The 26,278-nt window shown below is 44.1% G+C and overlaps 1 protein-coding gene across 1 annotated transcript in view; it reads right to left on the reverse strand.

The window, feature by feature from the left end:
- The window catches only part of LOC141273387 (alpha-1-macroglobulin-like), a 352,694-nt gene that overhangs the window by 65,458 nt on the left and 260,958 nt on the right, over positions 1 to 26,278 (reverse strand). The window contains exons 16-18 of the mRNA XM_073685148.1: positions 21,494 to 21,634; positions 19,841 to 19,943; positions 17,069 to 17,141 (exon numbers count right to left, since the gene is read on the reverse strand). Coding sequence (XP_073541249.1) covers positions 17,069 to 17,141; positions 19,841 to 19,943; positions 21,494 to 21,634 — 317 coding nt within the window. The remainder of the gene's footprint in view (positions 1 to 17,068; positions 17,142 to 19,840; positions 19,944 to 21,493; positions 21,635 to 26,278) is intronic.

The following is a 26,278-nucleotide window of genomic DNA, read 5'->3' on the forward strand; positions in this document are numbered from 1 at the left end:
GAAGGGGAACCCTGTAGTGCAGGAGCAGGGAGGAAGCAGTTCCTGGGTGCATTGAGAAGGGAGTATAAAAGGTGGGCACCATCTTAGTTCAGTGCAGAGAAGTCTGAGCAGAAGTGGCAGGGAGCAGGGGCTCTGCATGAGCTCTGCTCCGGAGGCGGGCCTAGTAACAGAGGCCCAGGCCTGCAAGAGGGAGAAGGAAGGAAGAGGAGCGGAGAAGGCTCCAGGAACGAGGAATGAAGGGATCCCAGGGGTGCGGACGGGCGAGTCGCCACCGCACGCCCGAATCCACCTGCGTGGAGGGGTCAGGCCAAAGGGGGAGACCGGTCCCCGAACTAGTGGAGGCAGGAAACGACCCTCAGCTAGAAACCGGAGGCTCTGACATTTTATGTGGCGCAGCCCCTCGCTACACCCGCTAGGAAGGCACCACATAGGGTCAGGGAAACTGGCGCCAAGTTTACCAAGAGGAGGCCCGAGGCAGCCGGACAGAAGTGTTGGTAAGAAAGGCCAGACAAAGGACACACAAAGGGGGTCCTGTGAAGCGCTCCAAAGTTATCTGGGAGTTGTCTGAGCCCCTCACCTGGTGAGCACAGTACGACGTGGGCAGCCGTTACCTGCAGACGTGGTCTGGATAATAAGAACTGTGAGTAAAGGCCCTGAACTGCATCACTGACTCCGTGTCGTTACTGCTGCTGCCCTGCACCATCACCCCCATCCTCCGCATACACTGCCCTGAGGCTATACTCCTCCCGTGGGGAGTTATGCTACGCTCTGCTGCACCCACAACACCAGCCTCAGCGGTCTGCCCTGTAGCGGCGGTTCACTCTGACCGCAATCCACGGGTGGCGTAGTCGGACATTTAAACATCAAAACCACATAAATAGTTCCGCCACTGGTTTGACCACCCTGAGCCACGGAACCGGGTCGCCGCCACGAAGACTACAACCACCAGCATCCACCAAAAAGGGTCCGGCTCCGGGTGTCCCAAGGCCCAGGGGGTGCGTCAGAACATTTTCATCACCTTTCACAATCACCAATGGGACAAGGCAGGGATGTCCTCTGTCCCCTCTCTTATACATCCTAGTGATGGAGCACCTGCTCTCATCAATTCGCCATAACCCCAATATTAGGTGGATTGAGGTGGGAGGCACCGAGTACAAGTGCTCTCTATTTGCTGATGATGTCCTAGTATATATCACTCAATCACATATATCCATCCATGCTGCTATGGCTGAAATAGATCACTTTGTTACATGGTCAAATTTTAAAATCAATGCAGCGAAGTCTGAGGCCCTCGATGTCTCCCTCCCCAAATCCATATAGGATTCCATGCAGTCCAACTTTCCCTTTGCCTGGCCCTCACAGGGTATCAAATACTTAGGAATTCCTATTCATAGAGACCTCTCCCATCTATGTTATCTTAATTTTGGGCCCTTTATTGAACAACTCCATACAGACCACGGTTGGCAAGTTAGAACTGTAAGATTCACTACGTGAACCACTGGTGTTTTGTGGAAAAGCACATGTACACTGCGTTCCAAATTATTATGCAAAAAGTGTTTAGGAGTGATAAGGGAAGAATTTGTTTGTTTGTCAGTTAAACTCATTGATGGTGATGTGTGTCAGGGCTCTTTATATCACTGTAAGCAATTGCAGACACCTGTGCTAATTAGTTTGGCAGGTGTGTCCAATGAAAGGCAAGACTACTTAAGAAGGCTCTCTCACATTATTAAGCAGCCTACATTTTCTGCCAAAATGGGAAAGAAAAAGGATGTGTCGGCTGCTGAGAAGCAACAAATTGTGGAGTGTTTAGGTCAAGGCATGACTACAATCAACATTGTGCGATGATCAGGATGAAGTGTCTTGGCAATCAAGACGTATGTAGCTGATTCACAGTACACACGTGTGCGTGCTGATAAGGGCAAATTGAGGACTCTTTCCTACAGGCAATTACGTCAGGTTGAAAGAGCAGCGGCAAAAAAGCCTTGTCATAGCAGCAGACAAGTTTTTGAAGCTGCTTGTGCCTCCAACGTCCCCCGAACAACAAGATGCAGGGTCCTTCAGAGGTTTGCAGCTGTGCATACGCCATCCTGTCGACATCCTCTATCCACTTCACACAAGCAGAAACGGCTCCAGTGGGCCAAACATTACATGAAGACTGATTTCAAAACTGTTTTGTTCACGGATGAGTGCCGTGCAGCGCTCGATGGTCCAGATGGATGGAGTGGAGGATGGCTGGTTGATGGACACCCCACGCAAACACGGCTACAGCGCCAACAAGGAGGAGGTGGAGTAATGTTTTGGGCTGGAATCATGGGGAGAGAGATTGTCGGCCCCTTTAGGATCCCTGAAGGCGCTAAAGATGAACTCCATAATGTATGTGGATTTTCTCAAACAGCACTTCCTGCCATGGTTCAAGAAGAAGAACCGTGTATTTCACAGCAAGATCATTTTTCTGCATGATAATGCACCATCTCATGCTGCACATAAAACATCTGCATCTCTGGCTGATATGGGCATAAAAGGGGACAAACTTATGGTGTGACCCCCATGCTCCCCTGACCTCTACCCCATTCAGAACCTTTGGAGCATCATTAAAAGGAGTGTCTATGATGGCGGGAGGCAGTTCACATCTAAGCAACAGCTCTGGGAGGGTATTCTGTCCTCATGCAAAACAATTGAAGCAGAAACCATCCAAAACCTGACAAATTCAATGGACGAGAGAGTTCAGAAGCTCCTTTCGAACAAGGGGTCCTATGTGAAAATGTAACATCACCTAGAATAAAGTTTTGAGTTGAAAACTGTTTGATTTCAGTTTCTAACAACCTGCTAATGCTTATAATTTCAAAAATGACCATTTTTTTGGTCTTTATTAAAATGAAAAGGTTGATCGAAAAGTTTGGGGGATCTAAGAGTGTGGCAACCCAGTAGTCATGATTACTTCGAATTCTGACAATATGAGGGTCATGCTGCAGGTAGTGCAGCAAGAAGGCACTTATGTGTCTTGCGCATCTCGGAGCCCCAAAATTATTTTCCGGGCTAGATGCAGCTAAAAATTATTATTAATTTTAAATCTGGTGAAGCTTTAGTATAGATGGCCTAATAGGATCAGTGCTGCACAATGCTACAAAGCCCAAATTATTTTCCAGTCAAGATACAGATAAACATGATTAGTAATTTTAAATCTGGTGGAGCTTATTATAGATGGCCTAATAGAATCAGTGCTACACACTGCTACAAAGCCCAAATTATTTTCCAGCCAAGATACAGATAAACATGATTAGTAATTTGAAAGCTTAAAACGGTTGGTAGGGTGATTTTAACCAATCATCAAGCTTTTACTCTCCCCAGGATGACACAGGGGTAGAAAAGTCGTTTCGGATGCATGATTTGTTCATCTTTATGAACGTGAGTCTGTCTACATTATCAGTGGAGAGCCGCGTGCGCTTATCTGTCAGCACACCACCAGCAGCGCTGAACACACGTTCAGACAGAACGCTGGCTGCGGGGCATGACAAGATCTCCAAGGCGTAAGTGGCTAGCTCCGGCCATTTATCCAGATTGGAAGCCCAAAAAGAGCAAGGGTCCAGTGACACAGTCGTGGCTTCAATGTTTACTTGGAGATACTCCTGTACCATCGTCTCTAGGCGTTGACTATGTGTCAGACTTCTTGTCTCCTGTGGCCTTGCAAAGGATGGGCTAAAAAAGTGGTGAAATGATTCCGCAAAATTGATGTTACCAGCAGATACTGTGGTTCTGTTACGGTTTGAGTGCTGAACACTTGACGGTCCCACGGTTGGCAAGTTGGAACTGTGAGATTCACTACGTGCACCACTGGTATTTTGTGGAAAAGCACATGTAAGATTCTGCAACAGTCTCTGCTGATACTCCTGCATGCGTGCATCCCTTTCTATGGCAGGAATAATTTCTGCAAATTTACTTTTGTACCGGGGATCTAACAGTGTGGCAACCCAGTAGTCAGGATTATTTCTAATTCTCACAATTCGAGGGTCATGTTGCAGGTAGTGCAGCAAGAAGGCACTCATGTGTGTTGCGCATCCAGGAGCACCAAGTCCCTGTTGTGTTGGTGGCGAGGTAACAATCATGCTTCCTTCCTCTGTCCTCTCCCCCCAACCTCGCACAACAGAAATGTGATCAAGGTCTCCCTCATCTGATGAGTCTTCCATCAGTTCGTCCTCCACTTCTTCCTGGGCTCCTGCACCTTCCTCACTAGTTTGGCTGCTACCATGCGCCCTGGTAAAACCATCTCCCCCACCCTCACATGCCTGCCGCCTTGGTGCTGCCGACCGTCTGGACCTTGCAGATGTTAGCCCTTCCGCATACAACTCCTCCTCCTCTACTTCCTCCACCTCCTCTTGTGCCACCACCTGACTCCGAATTCTGTTTAACATGTGCTCCAGCATGTAAATCACCGGAATAGTCATGCTGATAATGGCATCGTCAGCACTAAACATCTTCGTCGCCATTTCAAAACTGTGCAGAAGGGTGCATAGGTCCCTGATCTGAGACCACTCCTCCAGCATGATTTGCCCCACCTCTGAATCTCGTTGGCCCAGGCTATACGTCAGAACGTATTGCACCAGGGCTTGTCGGTGCTGCCACAGTCGCTGCAACATGTGCAGAGTTGAATTCCACCGGGTAGGCACATCGCATTTTAGCCGGTGAAGTGGCAGGCCCAACGACTTCTGTAGAGATGTAAGTCGCTGAGCTGCGGCATGCGAACGGCAGAAGTGAGCACACAGCGACCGTGCCCTCTGCAGAAGGCCATCTAGTCTGGGATAGTGGGCTAAAAATTGCTGGACAACCAGGTTCAACACGTGAGCCATACAAGGCACGTGTGTGACATTGCCCCGGCGAAGGGCCGCACCCAGGTTTGCAGCATTGTCACACACGGCCTTCCCTGGTTTCAGGTCCAGTGGAGACAACCATTCATGAAATTGGTTCTCCAGAGCTGACCACAACTCCTCAGCTGTGTGACTCACATTTCCCAGACATTTCAATGTAAAAACCGCCTGATGACGTTGAGCCCTACTGCCAGCATAGTAAGGAGGTGTGCAGGATCCCTTCTGCGCAGTTAGAAAGCTTGTGGCATGACCAGACAGGCTTTGGGTGCAGGTGGAAGACCGAGAGGAAGTCATTATGATGAAACGTGCGTAGGGGATAGAGGGAGACCGTTGCTGTCTGGTGCCTACAATATAACTGCTCTGTGGTATGTCTATTTATTCTTTATATCATATTTGGCATTTTGCACTGTTAGGGTAGTAGTTACTCACAGTTTGCACTATAGCACTTTCATTGATATATAATAGTATATGTACACCATGTATATTTCCAATTAGGCACATATACGAGGTCAATGATCCCTCACAGTTTGGAGGTACTTTTTATCTTTTTCTTAATTATGTGTATGTATTTTACTAATAAAGATTGTATATTTGCTGAATCTATTTTGGTTTCTGACTATATTTATCAGATTGTAGACCAAATAATATGATATCTACTGCCAGCATAGTAAGGAGGTGTGCAGGATCCCTTCTGCGCAGTTAGAAAGCTTGTGGCATGACCAGACAGGCTTTGGGTGCAGGTGGAAGACCGAGAGGAGGTTGAGGAGGCAGAAGCAGTGGAGGAACTTTGACATAAAGAGGATTGACGCACAACTCGTGGGGACGGCAAGACATGGACAGCAGCCCCTTGTCCTGCTGTCACCATAGTTACCCAGTGCCCAGTCAGCGACATGTAACGCCCCTGTCCATGCCTACTCGTCCAAGTGTCTGTGGTGAAATGCACCCTGTCACACACAGAGTTTCTCAAAGAAGCGGTGATGTTGTGTGCGACATGCTGGTGGAGCGCAGGCACACCTTTCTTTGAGAAGTAGTGCCGACTGGGCATCTGGTACTGGGGCACTGCGATGGACATAAGGTCTCGAAAATCCTCTGTGTCCACCAGGCGGAAAGGCAGCATTTCTGTAGCCAAGAGCTTGCAGATGGTGAAATTCAACCTCTTAGCTTTCTCATGGCTAGGAGGAAATGGTCTTTTACTTGTCCACATCTGAGGGACCGAGGGCTGGCTATTGTGCTTAGACGGGGTTGATAAGGGTGTCCCCGGCAAACTGCCGGTCTGTGAGGAAGATGCAGGCGGACATGTTAGGTTGCCTTGATCCAAAGGTGGTGCTATCGATGTCGGACAGCGCTCAACACCAGCTGGTGTTACCACCTCCAAAGAAAATGATGACCTGCCAATCACGCTGGCTGTTGCGGGTAAAGAGGTGGCAGGTCTGCGCCCCAAAACAGGTGTGACTGCTGTCCCCCCAGTCACAGAGGATGAAGAGGCCGCGGATGCACAAGATATGGCAGACGGTGGTTGGCCCGGCCGGCTAGGCCGCATTGTAGCACACTGAGCTTCCCACTGCAACTTATGCTTCATGTCCATGTGCCGGTTCATGCATGAAGTACTCAAACTATGTATTTTTTGGCCTCTACTTAGCTTTTGCTGACAAATGTTACAGATAACACGAGTTGGGTCATCTTTATCGATCTGAAAAAATGCCCAGGCTATGCAAGGCTTAGCACCCATGCGACCTGAAGAGCCACCACGACTTGTGGTGAGAGGCAGAGTTGTGTTTGAGGATGCAGTTGTTGACGTGCTTCCAGTACTACGTCTCTGTCCAGGAAGGCGCAACCTGACCTCGTCGTCACTAGCATCTTCCTCCACCTCCTCTGCTGACCTCATCTCTTGGCTGACTGTGGGTTGACAGTAAGTGGGATCTCCAACCTCATCATCATCACCCTGTGCGTTATCACACCCGTCGTCCTCAGAGCCAACCTGTTCCTGCCCTGACAAAAAACTAAAGTTGTCGCTCCAATCAGGTATTTGAGTCTTATCATCGTCTTCCTCATTGTCTCCACCAACAGAAGTTACAGTTTGGGAATGAGGGTCTACATTATGGTCAGAACCTTCTGCGTCTGGTCCTGGATCCGACTCATAAAGATTCTGGGCATTATTGCAGATCATTTCCTCGTCTGGATTCACAGAAGCGCTGGAGTCGACCTCTGATTCCCAGGCTATAGTATGAGTAAACAGCTCTGCAGACTCAACCATCTGTTCTACCTCATACTCAGACGGGCAGCTGGAGATTTGGGAGCTGTGAGGAAGCAAGTGCGATTGGGGTGACACCTTTGAGGACTGGAGTATTTGTGATGTTGAAGTTGATGTGGAGGAGAGCCCACTTAAAGGAGCACTTGATATCCGTTGAAGCACCTGCTGTTTTTGTGCCTCATCTGGAATTTGTAGCGATTGGCGTGGCCGTAAGAAAGGGATCTTATCACATTGTCCGCTAAAAGAAGTAGACATTTTAGTTTGGCTGGAAGATGGTCTTTCTTCTGCAGATGTTACTGTTGCTTTAACACCTACCCCACGGACACAACCTTTTTTCCCCTTCCCAACACGCCTATTCCCCTTTCCACCAGCAGCAGGCCTTTTTCCACTCATTTTGGTGGTTAACTAATTCACAACTCTGGAGTTGTTTGCACAAAAAAACAATGGATGGGAACCGAGCAGAGCTGAGTGGCCAAACTGTGGTATTAGGCCAAAACTATTGGCTGGGTTAGATGCAGAAAAAAATTATATTCAATTTGCAACCTGATGGAGGTCAGTATAGATGGACTAATACAACAAGTCCCACACACAGCTAGAAGCCCAATATTTTTTCAGAGGTAGACGCAGAAAAAAATATATTCAGTTTGCAACCTGATGGAGGTCTGTATAGATGGATTAATAGAACAAGTCCCACACACAGCTAGAAGCCCAATATTTTTTCAGAGGTAGATGCAGAAAAAATTATATTCAGTTTGCAACCTTATGGAGGTCAGTATAGATGGACTAATAGAACAAGTCCCACACACAGCTAGAAGGCCAAATATTTTTTCAGAGGTAGATGCAGAAAAAAATTATATTCAGTTTGCAACCTTATGGAGGTCAGTATAGATGGACTAATAGAACAAGTCCCACACACAGCTAGAAGGCCAAATATTTTTTCAGAGGTAGATGCAGAAAAAAATTATATTCAGTTTGCAACCTTATGGAGGTCAGTATAGATGGACTAATAAAACAAGTCCCACACACAGCTAGAAGGCCAAATATTTTTTCAGAGGTAGATGCAGAAAAAAATTATATTCAGTTTGCAACCTTATGGAGGTCAGTATAGATGGACTAATAGAACAAGTCCCACACACAGCTAGAAGGCCAAATATTTTTTCAGAGGTAGATGCAGAAAAAAATTATATTCAGTTTGCAACCTTATGGAGGTCAGTATAGATGGACTAATAGAACAAGTCCCACACACAGCTAGAAGGCCAAATATTTTTTCAGAGGTAGATGCAGAAAAAAATTATATTCAGTTTGCAACCTTATGGAGGTCAGTATAGATGGACTAATAGAACAAGTCCCACACACAGCTAGAAGCCCAATATTTTTTCAGAGGTAGATGAAGAAAAAAATATATGCAGTTTGCAACCTGATGGAGGTCAGTATAGATGGACTAGTACAACAAGTCCCACACACAGCTAGAAACCCAATATTTTTTCAGAGCTAGATGCAGAAAAAAATTATATTCAATTTGCAACCTGATGGAGGTCAGTATAGATGGACTAATAGAACAAGTCCCACACACAGCTAGAAGGCCAAATATTTTTTCAGAGGTAGATGCAGAAAAAAATTATATTCAGTTTGCAACCTTATGGAGGTCAGTATAGATGGACTAATAGAACAAGTCCCACACACAGCTAGAAGGCCAAATATTTTTTCAGAGGTAGATGCAGAAAAAAATTATATTCAGTTTGCAACCTTATGGAGGTCAGTATAGATGGATTAATAGAACAAGTCCCACACACAGCTAGAAGGCCAAATATTTTTTCAGAGGTAGATGCAGAAAAAAATTATATTCAGTTTGCAACCTTATGGAGGTCAGTATAGATGGACTAATAGAACAAGTCCCACACACAGCTAGAAGGCCAAATATTTTTTCAGAGGTAGATGCAGAAAAAAATTATATTCAGTTTGCAACCTTATGGAGGTCAGTATAGATGGACTAATAGAACAAGTCCCACACACAGCTAGAAGGCCAAATATTTTTTCAGAGGTAGATGCAGGAAAAAATATATTCAGTTTGCAACCTGATGGAGGTCTGTATAGATGGATTAATAGAACAAGTCCCACACACAGCTAGAAGCCCAATATTTTTTCAGAGGTAGATGAAGAAAAAAATATATGCAGTTTGCAACCTGATGGAGGTCAGTATAGATGGACTAGTACAACAAGTCCCACACACAGCTAGAAGCCCAATATTTTTTCAGAGCTAGATGCAGAAAAAAATTATATTCAATTTGCAACCTGATGGAGGTCAGTATAGATGGACTAATAGAATGATGCTATGCCCAAAAGATTTTACTTCACTAGGTGCAGTAAAAAAATTGGTATTGTATACACAGGTGGTATATCTTGCAACACAGATAGGCTACTCCACTGACTAACACACTCTGCAATAGGCCAAAAAGGATTAGCTTTGCTAGATTCAGCCAAATGCTGTGAAAAAAACTTGCACAGCACTGGCACAGACCTGCCTGGCAAAAACTGATAGGAACTGATGTAACCTAGTCCTGAAAAGGACTCCAATTACAATTAGTCTTTACTCCCACAATCTATCTATTTAAGAGCACAGACCTGCCTGATAAAAGTCGTAGGAAATGCTGTAACCTAGTCCTTAAAAGGACTGCAATCACAACTATTCCCTACTCCCAAGCTATCTGTAGATTTGTGCGAAAATTGGCTTGAAATTAACAAGGTATAGCGCACACAGCAACAGCGGTGCCGTCTAACACGCAGCTGCAGCAGTGAGAAAATGGTGGCGACGGGGAAAATGGCTTGGTCTTATAGGGCAAGGACATGTGACATACACTGCCAATGACACATGCCCTTGCTTGTGTGAAAAAAAGCACTTCGCTCCGTGTGTGCGCTGCTGATAGGCTGACAGATTGCACCTCCCCACTGCAAATGCGGGAAAGAGAAAAAAAAATGGCGATCTTCATTTTTCCTGCAGAGATCCATCCCCTGCCCCTCCCCCCGCCCCGCTGTACACTCAAACTGCGTATTAACATTAATTTTCATCATTACTGAGAAAAAATCCAGTTATGATTTTGGTGCACGAACAGTTATCGAACATAACCTCGAACAGCCGAATTTTTCTCAAATTGTTCGTGTTCGCCGAACGGCTCGAACACCGCCCAAAACAGCTCGAATTTGAGATTGGCGAACAGTTCGAGTAGAACAACGCTCATCTCTACTAATGACGCTTGTCAAGAAGGGGATGAAAAATTCGGAGATAGCAGAAGTCAGTAAAAGTGGCATTTTGTGTTGAATTAGGAGAAATCACTAGTTATATCGGTTGTAATGACACATTTCAACTGTTTTTTGTTCACCAATTTACCTCAAATATAAAAAAGTTTGTACATTTTGCTACTAAACCTAATTTGCAATGGGAGTTGAATAATTTTGATTGCAAATGTATGCGTTTTCAAAAGTTTCAAGGTTTTCTTTGGTTATGCTTAGACACTCCATTATTAGATAGAGCCCAGATGCCCAATTGTGCTTTTAAAGGAATTTGGATTCTCCCAGAGAGGCCAAAAGTTGGCAAGCATGGTATATGTACAGTCATAGCCAAAAGTTTTGAGACTGACACAAATTTTGGTTTACACAAAGGTCTAAGGGGTAGTGTTTCTCCTTGTGGAGAGTGACATACCAGCTCTGGCACATCAAGGTAAGGAGGCCTAATCGCCGTGCAATGCTCCTCTGCGAAATTGAATATACAAATTGCCTCTTCAGAGAAAAAGAGGACTTGTACTCTATAGCGCCACCTATTGGAAGCAGAAATCCTACAAGTCACAATCAACCCTTTAACAAGTCGTGCAATATGACTTAGGATAAAAGCCAAATCAGAATCTCAATTTGCAGACACGGTGTTTCGGGCTGTTGCCTCTCGTCAGTGCAAAATATGAGAACTGATTTGGATAGGTGAGAGGCTCTGGACTGAGGTCTAAGGGGTAACGTTTCTCCTTGAGGAGAGTGACATACCAGCTCTGGCAGGTCAAGGTAAGGAGCCTAATTCGCCGTGCAATGCTCCTCTGGGAAACTTAATATGTAAATTGTGGTTTACACAAACTGTGCTACTTTAGTTTTTATAGTGCCAATTTGTATTAACTCTAAATTGATATGAAAAGTGATCAGATCAATTGGAAAAAATTGTGAACTTAATCGTTGCCATGAAAATTAACCTAATCACAAAATCCATATTTCCCCCAAATTTCATCGCGTAGACAAAATAACCTGCTTATATGATTTCAGTGAACTTTTCGTTAGCTCAGGAGGAAATGTTAACAAGAACAAGGTACAGTGGGTACGGAAAGTATTCAGACCCCTTTAAATTTTTCACTCTTTGTTTCATTGCAGCCATTTGGTAAATTCTAAAAAGTTCATTTTTTTTCTCATTAAAGTACACTCTGCACCCCATCTTGACTGAAAAAAACAGAAATGTAGACATTTTTGCAAATTTATAAAAAAAGAAAAACTGAAATATCACATGGTCATGAGTATTCAGACCCTTTGCTCAGACACTCATATTTAAGTCACATGCTGTCCATTTCCTTGTGATCCTCCTTGAGATGGTTCTACTCTTTCATTGGAGTCCAGCTGTGTTTAATTAAACTGATAGGACTTGATTTGGAAAGGCACACACCTGTCTATATAAGACCTCACAGCACACAGTGCATGTCAGACCAAATGAGAATCATGAGCTCAAAGGAACTGCCCAAGGAGCTCAGAGACAGAATTGTGGCAAGGCACAGATCTGGCCAAGGTCATAAAAGAATTTTTGCATTACTCAAGGTTCCTAAGAGCACAGTGGCCTCCATAATCCTTAAATGGAAGAAATTTGGGACCTCCAGAAGTCTTCCTAGAACTAAACTGAGCAATTGTGGGAGAAGAGCCTTGGTGAGAGAGGTAAAGAAGAACCCCAAGATCACTGTGGCTGAGCTCCAGAGATTCAGTAGGGAGATGGGAGAAAGTTCCACAAAGTCAACTATCACTGCAGCTCTTCACCAATCGGGCCTTTATGGCAGAGTGGCCTGACGGAAGCCTCTCCTCAGTGCAAGACATATGAAAGCCTGCATAGAGTTTGCTCAAAAATACATGAAGGACTCCCAGACTATGAGAAATAAGATTCTCTGGTCTGATGAGACGAAGATAGAACTTTTTGCTGATAATTCTAAGTGGTATGTGTGGAGAAAACCAGGCACTGCTCATCACCTGCCCAATACAATCCCAACAGTGAAACATGGTGGTGGCATCATCATGCTATGGGGGTGTTTTTCAGCTGCAGGGACAGGATGACTGGTTGCAATTGATGGAAACATGAATATGGCCAAGTACAAAGATATCGTGGATGAAAACCTCTTCCAAAGTACTCTGGACCTCAGACTTGGCCGAAGGTTCACCTTCCAACAAGACAATGATAATAGTAATAATAATAATTTTTATTTATATAGCGCCAATATATTCCGCAGCACTTTACAATTAAGCGGGGACATGTACAAACAATAAATTCAATACAAGGTGAGACAGTTTAACAGTTACATCAGGAGTGAGGTCCCTGCTCGCAAGCTTACATTCTACAAGGAAATGGGGGGACACAATAGGTGGAAAGTGCTTGTTATTTCAGGTCAGGCAATTATAATAAGTCGGGATTATCATATAAAGCTGTATGATCCGGTCATCAGCCTGTATGTTCAAGTGCAATACTCAATTACCGAGTGCAGTTATCGTGTGCATGGAGGGTGTAGAAACAGATGAACAGTAGGGGACAGATTTTGAATAGTATTTAGGAGGGAACAGGGGAAAGTTAGTTTACTGGGTATTTGAGATGGTAGGCTTGTTTAAAGAGATGAGTTTTTAAAGCGCGCTTGAAGACATCGGGGCTAGGCATCAATCGGATCGTCTGGGGTAGAGCATTCCAGAGAACTGGCGCAGCACGAGAGAAGTCTTGGAGACGGAGGTGCAAGGTTCGGATTATGGGGGATGTTAGTCTTAGGTCATTTGTGGAACGGAGGGCACGTGTAGGACGATAGACTGAGATGAGAGAGGAGATATAAGGTGGTGCAGAACTGTGGAGAGCTTTGTGGGTGAGAGCAATGAGTTTATATTGGACCCTGTAGCGAATGGGTAACCAGTGTAATGACTGGCACAAGGTGGAGGCATCGGTGAAGCGGCTGGACAGAAATACGACCCTGGCTGCCGCATTCAGGACAGATTGGAGAGGGGAAATTTTGGTAAGAGGGAGACCGATCAGAAGAGAGTTGCAGTAGTCCAGACGAGAGTGAATAAGAGCGACAGTAAGAGTTTTAGCAGTTTCCAAAGTGAGAAAAGATCGGATTCTGGAGATGTTTTTAAGATGCAGGTGACAAGAGCGAGTGAGTGATCGGATATAGGGTGTAAAGGAAAGGTTAGTGTCGAATATGACCCCAAGGCAGCGGGCGTGCTGCTTGGGAGTTATGGTTGACCCCTCCAAGGTAATTTCGGTGTTAGGTAGAGTTAGGTTAGTAGAGGGGGGAAACACAAGAAGTTCAGTTTTGGAGAGATTCAGTTTAAGATAGAGGGAGGACATGATGCTAGACACAGCAGACAAACAATCCTTGGTATTTTGTATTAGGGTAGGGGTGATGTCAGGGGAAGAAGTGTATAATTGGGTGTCGTCAGCAGAGATGATACCGGAACCCAAATCTGCTGATTGTCCAATAGGGGCAGTGTATAGAGAGAAGAGGAGGGGGCCTAGGACTGAGCCCTGTGGAACCCCGATAGTAAGGGGATGAGGAGGGGAAGAGGAGCTGGCAAAAGATACCGTGAAGGAGCGGTCAGAGAGGTAGGAGGAGAACCAGGAGAGAACGGTTTCCTTGAGGCCTATAGAGCGGAGCATAGTGAGGAGGAGCTGGTGATCCACAGTGTCAAATGCGGGAGATCCAGGAGAATCAGCAGGGAGCAGTGACCTTTGGATTTGGCTGTTAGTAGATCATTAGAGACTTTAGTGAGGGCAGTTTCCGTGGAGTGTAAGGAGCGGAAACCAGATTGTAGAGGGTCGAGGAGAGAGTTATCTGAGAGATAGCGGATTAGACGGGAGTGGACCAAGCGTTCCAGGAGTTTAGAGATGAAAGGAAGATTAGAGACAGGTCTGTAGTTAGCAGTGCAGTTCTGGTCCAGGGATGGCTTTTTAAGTAAAGGGGTTATGATGCCATGTTTAAATGAGGAGGGAAAGATACCTGAAGAAAGAGAGAGGTTAAATATTTTAGTCAGGTGAGTGGTGACCACCGGTGAGAGGGACTGCAGGAGATGTGAAGGAATGGAGTCACTGTTGCAGGTTGTAGGCCGAGAAGAAGCGAGGAGCTGGGTAACTTCTTCTTCTGTGACAGGCTCAAAGATGGCCAGTGAGCTTGAAGTGCGGAGGGAAGAGGATCCAGGCACTGAGGAGATTGGGCTGAGATGTCCTGATGGATGTGGTTGATTTTTTCAAAAAAATAAGTGGCCAGATCCTCCCCGCTGAGGTTGGTGGTGGGGGCCTGTGCTTTAGGTTTCAGGAGGGAGTTTAAGGTTTCGAAAAGTCGTTTTGGATTGTTGGACATTGAAGTGATGAGGTTGGTGAAGTATGATTGTTTGGCCAGATGAAGGGCAGAGTTATAGGTTTTGAGCATGAATTTATAGTGGATGAAGTCCTCTGCTAAAAGAGATTTTCTCCACTGACGCTCAGCACACCTTGAGCAACGTTGAAGAAAACGTGTTTGCATCGTGTTCCAGGGCTGCCGTTGTCTGTGTCGGATCTTTCTGCGAGTAGAAGGAGCTGCTTCATCTAGGGCACTCTTCAGTGTATTATTGTAGTGTGGCAATGCTAAGTCTGGACAGGAGAAGGAGGAGATGGGGGCTAAAGATGTGTGGAGATTGTCCATAAGCTGCTGGGTATTAATGGTACGTGTATTCCTATAAGTGTGGTAAGTGGGGGTGTCCCTGGTGAGGAGACAATTCTTAACAGAGAAGGAAAGAAGGTTGTGGTCCGAGAGCAGGAGAGGGGAGTTGGTAAAGTCATCCAGCAAGCAGAGACTGGAAAAAAACAGGTCCAGAGTATTCCCGTATTCATGGGTAGGAGAATTAGTAAACTGTGATCCTAAGCACACAGCTAAGATAACAAAGGAGTGGCTTCAGAACAACTCTGTGACCATTCTTGACTGGCCCAGCCAGACCCCTGACCTAAACCCAATTGAGCATCTCTGGAGAGATCTGAGAATGGCTGTCCACCAACGTTCACCATCCAACCTGACGGAACTGGAGAGGATCTGCAAGGAAGAATGGCCGAGGATCCCCAAATCCAGGTGTGTAAAACTTGTTGCATCATTCCCAAGAAGACTCATGGCTGTACTAGCTCAAAAGGGTGCTTCTACTCAATACTGAACAAAGGGTCTGAATACTTATGACCATGTGATATTTCAGTTTTTATTTTTTAATAAATTTGAAAAAATTTCTACATTTCTGTTTTTTTTTCAGTCAAGATGGGGTGCAGAGTGTACTTTAATGAGAAAAAAATGAACTTTTTAGAATTTACCAAATGGCTGCAATGAAACAAAGAGTGAAAAATTTAAAGGGGTCTGAATACTTTCCGTACCCACTGTATCTGCTATTACTTGGTCATACTGATTGAATTATAAGAGCAGACTGGTTGCTTTAAAAGGGGGCTGGTGCTTAAAAACAGTGTGTTTTTCTGTTAGCCATGGTTACCTCATTGCTTTGCATTAAGGGCTTTACAGGCAAGGACAATGCTACTTGTATCATTACCTAAAGCAACCATCTATTGGATCAAGAAATTTAAAAAGAGAGGTTCAAATGCTATGAAAAAGACTTCTGGGCACTCCTTCAAATCCAGCAAGAGACAGGACCTTCTCCTAAAGAAGATCTATTTACGAGACTGCTTCAACACTAGTGCAGAGCTTGCTCTGGAATGGCAGCAGGCAAATGTCAGTGCATCTGCATGGACAGTGAGGTGAAGGGTTTTTTGGAGGCTGGCCTGGTATCAAGAAGGGCAGCAAAGAAGCCACTGTACTCCAAGAAAAATATTGAGGACAGACTGATATTCAGTTGGAAGTTTAGGTATTGGACTGCTGAGGACTGGAGTAAAGGTATTATATTTCATGAAGTCCTCTTCAGATTGTGTTGGACATCTGGAAGAATGATTTGAGAAGAAGATGTGAGCCCTATGTCATGCTGATAGGTACGCATCCTAAGACCATTCATGTGTGGGGGACTTTTCATCCAGGAGAGTGGGCTTACTCACAATTTTGTCTAAGAACACTGCCATGAATAAATAATGGTATCTAACATCCTCCAAGAGCAACTTCTCCCAACTATCCAGAAGCAATTTTGACCATAATTGATGAAGGTTTCCTAGCTTCTCCAATAAACAATAAATGAATAATGGACAACACTTGGATGAAACTAGAATTCCAACAAAGTGCTGTCCGAGTTTAGACTTGAATGGGGGAGTTTGATCAGTGAGAAGGATCAAAGACGCACTTTTTTTTTCCAGACACTTGCCACTTGGACTATATTAGATCAGTGTTCTAGCCGTGAAAGACGCTGCTAAAACATGATCGTCAAAGATAGAAGTCTGAATAAGTATTTCAGGTTCTTTTAGACTAATGTATTTTTGATCCTCGTGATGTCCGCATGGAGAAAGGTCCGCATAGACACCCAATATTAGCTTATATGCTAATGAACATAGGCTATAGTATTCTCCACAGGGATTTCAGGATTTCTATAAATTAGTCTATTCTGATTTACGAGCCAGATTACAGTGCATGTTAATGCAGGCAGCTCCTGCATCCGTCCGTCGGAGCTGCACACGGAGCCAGTCATGTCTACAGGCCCTCCAATAATAGAGAAAGAAGGATTATTATTATCAATCACTTACCCAACAGGAACTAGATCAAATAACCAGGTGTCTGGAAAGTGTCTTCGTGTGAAATGCTCTTGTTCTAATTTATCTTTACCAAGAGAATGCAGCATGAGACAAAAAAAACACAAATCATACTTCACATTATCATATTATTTACAATGTGTCTACAATTGTAACTTACAAATGAAATATTGTCCCTAACCAAGAGTAGAATAATACCGAAAAATAGTGTGGAATAACAATGTACAGAAAGAAACTCAATGTGTATGCAAAAATGCAATGCTTTATGGAAAATATTCAACCATTTTATAGTTTTTGTGTTTCTTGATAATGCACAAATTTTAAGACAAATATATAGGCATATATTCCATAAATATTCCTTAGTAGACAGGTTTAATTTTTCCTTAATTACCATCCTTAGTATTGTGGGGAAAAGGACACTTAAGTCTCTCCCTCAGTCCAGCCCAGGAATGCCTCTGACCCTTTTGGGAATTGCCCAATTTTAAATAGGGTTAATAAAATCCCCAGCAGATTTCACCATGGTATAGTTCAATTATTGCTGGGACTGTAGTAAAACAATTTGGAACAATTTTTCCTCAATGATGTAAATTGGCCTATACCGCATGGTTTTTTTTTGCCTTCCCCTGGATCAATGCAGCGGAATAGCTGCAGTGCACAAGAAATAGGCTGAACTGGATGGACGCTTCTCTTTTTTCGGCCTTATAAACTATGTAACTATGTAACTATGTATGTAATTTTTGCAAATGCTGGATAGTTGGAGAGTTTGTTTTCCTCAAAATATAACTAAGCACAAATTAATACAAAATGGTTCCTGATTAACTCAAACAAGAACACTGCTGTAAAAATGGAAAATGGAAAATGTTTTGAAGAACACTTCTGCAAGTTTTATATGTAGTTTTGGAACCATAGACAGAATTGGATCCACTTGGAAAATAAAGTATAAAAACTGTTATATCTAATCCTGTGTTTGGCTAAAAAAAAAAAAAAAAACTTGAATTGGTCTCTTCACTGTAAGGTTACGTTCACATGTCCAGTAATCATCAGTTAAAATTGATTCAGCAGCAATCCATTAACAAAAAAGTTGTGCAGACACAACTTTTTTGTCCTGCTAAAAAAACTGATTTCAGCTGGATCTGTTTTTTTTTTTAACACTGAAGTCTATAGAAAAAAGATTCGTTAATTAGTCATCCGTTTTTCTTTCATTTGAAAAGGATCAGTTTTTTGCTTACAGGATCTGTTTCAAACAAAAGTAAAACTGATGGCTATTTAACGATCTAATGTCTGATGGCGATTTAACGGATGATAACACTTCTACTCCTCTTTGGTACCGGTGCCGTTCCAGCTGTGTCAGCATTGACTCAGGGATTGCATAACATTGTTATGTCACACAATCCCTGTGGCCAATCAGTGTTAGCTTCACTCTCCCCTCTTCAGACAATTTAAGTCATCCAGAGGATGAGTGAGAGCTGCTGTAGCACTCACTTGCTTCGGATGTCAATTACATTAGTAGACGAGGTAAGTGGAGAGAGCGCTGATTGGCCACAGGGATTGCGTGACATAACAATGTCACAAGATCCCGGGAGAGCCGGTGCCAACACCGCTGGAACATCGCCGGCACCGGAGGTGAGTATAGGTGTTATTATTTTACTGGGGGAAACTATAAATAAAACTTTAAGGCTATGTTCCCACGATGAGCTTGTGGTGCGTTTTTTTGATGCTGCTCGTTTTTGCTGCATCAAAAACGCAGAGTTTTACAGTTCCAGCAAAGTGAATGAGATTTATAGAGATCTTATGCCCTCTGTAAACTGACCTACGGTGCGTGTTTCAAATCCGCAGCATGCCAATTTCGCTTGTGGGTACTCAGAGTTTTCTGTAGACTTGAATTAGATCCGCAGGTAAAAAAATGCACATGTGGTTTTATTGCGTTTACTTGGTGGAAACGCACAAAAGATACACGTAATCCTCACCTAAATATATCAATAAAGTTTTGTCAAAGCCAAACAACCGGAAGTGTCAAAAGCAAGTTAGCTTTATTTATAACATGACACACAAAAAAAAAGAGACAAAAACGCAGCGTCAAAAACACATGTTAAAAAACTGCAAACAAAAATGCAATGAAAAATGCAAGTAACCTAATAATAGGTGCAGAAGGTGCAGAAATTTTGCAGTGTAAAAAACTCACCAAAAACTCATAGTGGGTACGCAACTTAAATCTTCCTCTTTTCTCAAAGCATAAACAGTGAAATGTAAAAAAAATTAAAAAAATTAATACATTTGGCATCACCATGTACGTATTTGTTGGAAAGAATAACATATAAAAATATTTGTGCCATACAATGAATGCAGGACGTAAAAAAAAATAAAAAAATGTCTTTGGCATAATTGCTTATTTTTAGTCACTTCACCTCCCCCCAAAAAATAGAATAAAAAGAGAAAAGTCACGTGGACCTCAAAATAATGCCAATAAAAACTACAGAAAAATCGGTCTGGTTATCACCGTCCTGACCTGTACAGCCGAGTTACTAAGTCATTTTAACCACAAAGTAGATGTTATAAAAGCGATGCTCAAATAAACAGCGTTGAATATTATGAGTTTTGGAAGGGGACAAGGAAAAAACGAAAGCGAAAAAAGAAAAATGGCCATGTCTACAAAGGGTTAACAAACGAGCATGCAGTAAGAGCATAAGCTCCCTCTAGTGGACTGACAGTGTATGCCTAAATGTGCACGATAACATAATGTAGTGCGCGGACTAGTCGTGAGATTACCTTTATTATCACGCTTTTTCCTACTACGGGCACCAGGCACAGAGGTCACGCACTTCACTGGTTTCTTCATCTGAGTGTTGGTGAAAACTTTTAAGTAGTTTTGCTATAAAAAGCAAAAAAAAAAAAGATATATATCAGGTTAAAGGACGGCATACGATACTGCACTCCCATTGAAAAGTGCACATTATAGTCACATTTTAGTGAATGTTCTGTATACCGCGGAGGGGCTAATATACCAATCCCCATAACTTCCCCTTATCAGCGACATCCAGGTCCTATTTTGCACCACGTGACCAGCAATGCAATATGACTAGTCGGATCACACCGTCTTCTATATGGACCAGAAGTCACTTTTTCAATACATTTCTATGAGACTCAGATGGAGCAATGGCTAAATACTGCAACATGCTACCCAAATAATACAGTCCCACAGTGTCTCATCTCTTTTTTACTGATCCATTGTTAAGAGTCAATGAATAAATAAAAGGTCAGACAGTCCGCCGGCTTCAGGTTTTAAAAAGACATGAGAAAAAGAAATGAGTGCAACACGGAGGCAAAATCCTTTAACTTAAGTAAAGAGGTTGTCCACTACTTTTACATTGGGATAGGTCATCAATGTCTGATAGTCGGACTCCGACACTTGGCACCCCCACTGATCAACTGTTATTGGTGTTGGCGGCGGTCACCGGCAGGAAGTACTCCCTTGCGGAGCTGGCCGTCTACTGATAGTGGCCAATGCAGGGTACTGCACAACCGCCCCTTATTGATTTGAATAGGAGGCAGATATGTAGTACCCTTCCGTGGCCATCAGAAGACGGAGCAGATTGGCAAGTGAGCACTTCTGTCCGGCGGCCACCGACACCGATAACAGCTGATCGGCGGGGGTGCTAAGTGTCCATAGGATAGGTCATCAATGTAAAAGTAGTGGACAACCTCTTTAACTTATTTCTATCACATATAAGTTAGTAAAGGAATATTGAACACATCAATGGTAGACTGGATAAAAGAAATATTAATGTAGGGTATTTTAGTGGTGGACAATCCTTCGCAACCCTTGGTAGACCTGAAAAGTAATTGATCCTGGAGATCTAGAGTGTTTTAGAGGTTTGCTTCTTCCATTAAAAAAGGATTTTATTCCAATAAAGTTAAAATTCGGAACAAGTCACACAGCAGTACTCCATGAGTCATAGAAGGAAACCATAAAAAGATAAGGCAACGCGTTTTTGACCTTAGTGGTGATTAAGGACCACAGATTCAGAAACGCGTTGCCTTATCTTTTTATGGTTTCCTTCTATGACTCATGGAATACTGCTGTGTGAATTGTTCCCGATTTTACTTTATTGGAATAGAAGCCTTTTTTATGGATGAAGCGAATTCTGGTCTCTTCCTGGACTTTCTACTTTGAGCTTTTTTTGACCGTGCGCTAAGCAGGTGAGCTGAACTACTACTTTTTTTAGATTTTTATATTGGTTTTCTGTCCCTGATGGTCCATGTTAGTGATGAAAATAAAATGGCATAGAAAATGTTTTGAGAAGAGAGATGACACCTGCACCAAATAAATGGGAACAGCTGATACACACTAAATTAGCTACATAATGCTGGATATACAAATGCATAAAAATCTCTTTATCCTTTAGATATATTTTACCTTACCCTAAAAACTGAGGCTACATCAACGGCTAAAGGATCAGTCTCAGCGGTGTCATCCTCTGTGCATTCTTGTCTTTCAAGCTCTGTTTCTTGGTTCATGTATGAAAGCCCAGAATAGACCACAAAGTTATATAATTCTTCTCTCTATAAGTACAGGGGAAATTGGTTTGTGTCTTATTGTAATTTCACACTTCTTGAAAATTTCCTCATTATAAGGACAGGGTCACACAAGCGTAGATCTATCATCCGAGAGAATCGGGCCGATTATGGTATTCTCACTGTGATCAGACTTCGATCAGAGTGTGATCCGATTTTCTCCAATGAAGAGAAGATGGAAAAAATTTTTTCTACATCCTCCATTCTGAAATCGGACTGCACTCAGATGTCATCCAAGTGCAATCCGATGTTATTCATAGACTCATTGACTTGCATGGCCGAGTGAGATCCGAATATCAGATGCAAATTGGGCACACTTTGACTTTTTACTTGGACAGACTCTGTCTGAGGAAAGAAAATCGGACATGTGCATGGCCCCATAGAATAACAATACATTTGTCGGCACGTGCCCCTAGTGTTACATATACAGAACATATATTGCTGACACCAGAGCTGGATTTTCAATCAAGTATAAGAGATACGTGTTTAAAGGGAACTTACATATGTAAATTGTCTCTTCAGAGAGGAAGAGGGCGTGAACTGTAGTGTCACTTGTTGGAAGTAGCGATCCTAATAGTCAATATTGACCCTTTAACGAGCCTTGCCAAATAACTTAGAATAAAAGCCAAACCAGAATCTCAATTTGCAGACACAGTGTTTCTGGGTGCTGCCCTTCATCAGTGCAAAGTATGAGATCTGATTTACTGTAGCTGGGTGGTGAAAGGCTCTGGACTGAGTTCTAAGGGATAACGTTTTTCCTTGTGGAGAGTGACATGCCAAGCCTGGCATGCCAATGTGAGGAGACTTTTAAGCCTTGCAATGCTCCTCTGGGAAATTAAATATGCAAATTGTCTCTTCAGAGAGGAAGAGGACTAGAACTCTAGTGCCACCTATTGGAAGTAGCAATCCTAAAAGTCAGTATTGACCCTTTAACAAGCCTTGCAATATGACTTAGGATAAAAGGGAACATGTCACATTGTATATGCACAGTTTGTTCTGTGGACAGCATGGTAAAGAAAAGGAGGAGCTGAGCAGAATAGTATCGGTTTAATGGAAAAGTTTCAGCAAAACCTCCATTTTATTCAGTAAAATCCAAGGTGTTTGTATACAGTGGGTACTGAAAGTATTCAGACCCCTTTAAATTTTTCACTCTTTGTTTTATTGCAGCCATTTGGTAAATTCTAAAAAGTTCATTTTTTTTCTCATTAATGTACACTCTGCACTCCATCTTGACTGAAAAAAAACAGAAATGTAGAAATATCACATGGTCATAAGTATTCAGACGCTTTGCTCAGTATTGAGTAGAAGCCCCCTTTTTAGCTAGTACAGGCATGAGTCTTCTTGGGAATGATGCAACAAGTTTTTCACACCTGGATTTGGGGATCTTCTGCCATTCTTCCTTGCAGATCCTCTCCAGTTCCGTCAGGTTGGATGGTGAACGTTGGTGGACAGCCATTTTCAGGTCTCTCCAGAAATGCTCAATTGGGTTTAGGTCAGGGCTCTGGCTGGGCCAGTCCAGAATGATCACAGAGTTGTTCTGATGCCACTCCTTTGTTATTTTAGCTGTGTGCTTAGGGTCATTGTCTTGTTGGAAGGTGAACCTTAGGCCAAGTCTGAGGTCCAGAGCACTCTGGAAGAGGTTTTCATCCAAACCAGGTTATCTCTGTACTTGGCCGCATTCATGTTTCCTTCAATTGCAACCAGTCGTCCTGTCCATGCAGATGAAAAACACCCCCATAGCATGATGCTGCCACCACCATGTTTCACTGTTGGGATTGTATTGGGCCGTTGATGAGCAGTGCCTGGTTTTCTCCACACATACCACTTAGAATTATCAGCAAACAGTTCTATCTTTGTCTCATCAGACCAGAGAATCTTATTTCTCATAGTCTGGGAGTCCTTCATGTGTTTTTGAGCAAACTCTATGCGGGCTTTCATATGTCTTGCACTGAGGAGAGGCTTCCTTCTGGCCACTCTGCCATAAAGGCCCAACTGGTGGAGGGCTGCAGTGATAGTTGACTTTGTGGAACTTTCTCCCATTTCCCTACTGCATCTCTGGAGCTCTGTCACGGGTGTGTCGCCACGAAGATCGTCACGATTACACAGCCTGACTTCTCGCAGCTGACTTTTTGGTGCTTTGTGTTTTTCGGCAGTGAGGGAGTTAATTCTCTCTCTCTCTGTGCTAGACGAGGTCCAGCCTCGCCCAGCTGCAATCAATGCTGCTGTAGTGAGACTCCTTCAAATGCCTGCTGGTCTGTTAGGGAAGTGTCGGTGAAAGCATTTCATGCAGACTAACAGAGCGTATCGTGGTATTTGGAGTTTCAGAGATAAGTGTATTCGGAGAGTCTTTTCCCTTCCTCGCTTTATCATTTATCTCCTTTCCCGTTGGTGTTCCCTCTGTTGTAGTTGTGTAGTTTTTGTATGCAAGGTGGTTTTGGTTTTTCCCTTGTACTGTCTCGTTCGTCTAAGTACTGTGTGTGGGCATATTATTACTTGTCCCCTTTTGTTGTGATCGGGGTCCTTCTCAGGACTAGATTACTTAGGTGCAGGGATCCTCAGGAGGTAGGGGTTACGCTGGCGACCTGGACCTCTGTACCTTTAACAGTACGTCCAGGTTGAGGGATTAGTCAGGGCCCCAGCTTAGGGTCAGCTTAGGCCCCCTACCTCCAGTATACAGAGACAGCGTGACATTTTCACCGACCACTTAGTTTTTCTCCAGCTACCATGGATCCAGTAGCCGGTCTAGCTCGGCAGTTGCAGAGTTTGTTCATGGAGCTGGCGGACGTTAGGTCCAAGGTTTTGTATCCTCAGGAGCAAGCCGGACCAGAACCTAAAGTAGCTCTCCCTGACAGGTTCACTGGGGGGCGGGACAAGTTTTTTGTTTTCCGGGAGGCATGCAAGTTGTACTTTCTGCTGCGGCCTCGGTCATCGGGGAGTGAAGAACAAAGGGTGGGAATTGTCATCTCGCTCCTACAAGGGGACCCACAATCTTGGGCGTTCTCTCTTCCCCCGGGCTCCCCGGCTCTCCAGTCAGTGGATAGGTTTTTCGCTGCTCTGGGACTCGTATATGAAGACCCAGATCGGATCTCCCTTGCTGAGTCTAAGTTACGTAGGATCCAGCAGGGAGATCGTCCGGCGGAGGAATTCTGTTCGGAGTTCCGTAGGTGGGCCACGGACACCCAGTGGAATGACCCGGCTCTTAGGAGCCAGTTTTGTCAAGGTTTATCCGACAAATTACAGGATGTGTTGGCACAGTATGACTCTCCCGCGTCACTGGAAGCCGCTATGGCCCTTGCTATTCGCGTTGACAGATGGCTTCGGGAGAGGTGCGGGATAACTCTACCCCCTGTGATGACTCCACCTCCTACAAGGTCCCCTCATATGGTGGTTCCCCTGGTCAGTCCAGAGGAGCCTATGCAATTAGGAGGGACATCATTTCGGGGGAGGGGACCGGTGGTGCACCATAAGACAGGAAGGTGTTTCTTCTGCGGGAGAAAGGGACATTTTATTGGGGGGTGTCCATCCCATCCCTTGCAGAGTGAAGAGTCGTCGGAAAACTGTTGATCCCAGGTTGTGTGGTGGACGGCAATCTGGGAGTAGGTATTTCGTCCCTAGGTTCGTCTCAGTTTCTCGTACCGGCGGAGGTGGTGGTGGGTACGAGAACTGAGAGGATATCTGTTCTTCTGGATAGTGGGGCCGGGGCTAATCTGGTTGATGCTCGGTTTGCCCGGGTTCAAGGTATGCGATTGAGTGAGTTGGCTAAACCCATCCCCATATTCTCGATCGATGCCAGGCCTCTCGGTCAGGGAAGTTTTTTGCAAGCTGTGCATGACGTAAAACTTCAAGTGGGGGCGATACATAAAGAACTGTTGTCTTGCTACGTGTTGGAGGGTCTTCCCACTCCTATAGTGTTGGGCCTTCCTTGGTTAACTAAGCATAACCCGGTTATTAATTGGCAAACCAGAGAGATAAGCCAATGGAGTAAATTCTGTAATAAAAACTGCATGAACACGGTCATCGGTGAGGTTACTCCTTGGGTCTTACCTCCATTTCTGGCGGACTTTGAGGATGTATTCTCGGAGAAAGGGTGTCAGGAACTACCTCCTCATCGCGAGTATGACTGTTCTGTAAAACTGCTCCCTGAGGCCAAGTTACCTAAAGCTAGGTTGTATAACCTTTCTGGTCCTGAGAGGCAGGCCATGAAGGATTATATTTCAGAAAGTCTGGCTAAGGGGCATATTAGACCTTCATCTTCACCGGTGGCTGCAGGGTTCTTCTTTGTTAAGAAGAAAGATGGAGGCCTACGCCCTTGCCTGGATTTCCGTGAACTTAATCGGATTACGGTCCGAGATCCGTATCCGCTCCCACTTATTCCCGATCTCTTTAATCAGATCGTGGGCGCCAAATGGTTCTCTAAGTTGGATCTCAGGGGGGCGTACAATCTGATTAGGATGAAGGAGGGGGATGAGTGGAAGACGGCGTTTAACACTCCGGAGGGGCATTATGAGAACCTTGTCATGCCATTCGGTCTGACTAATGCCCCGGCGGTGTTCCAACACTTTGTTAATGACATTTTTCGCCGCCTGGTGGGACAGTTTGTTGTCATATATCTGGATGATATCTTAATTTACT

Source organism: Phyllobates terribilis, unplaced genomic scaffold (genome assembly GCF_046119375.1).
Source record: "Phyllobates terribilis strain yellow unplaced genomic scaffold, ASM4611937v1 Scaffold_5__5_contigs__length_657084704, whole genome shotgun sequence".
In the NCBI taxonomy this organism is placed as follows: domain Eukaryota; kingdom Metazoa; phylum Chordata; class Amphibia; order Anura; family Dendrobatidae; genus Phyllobates; species Phyllobates terribilis.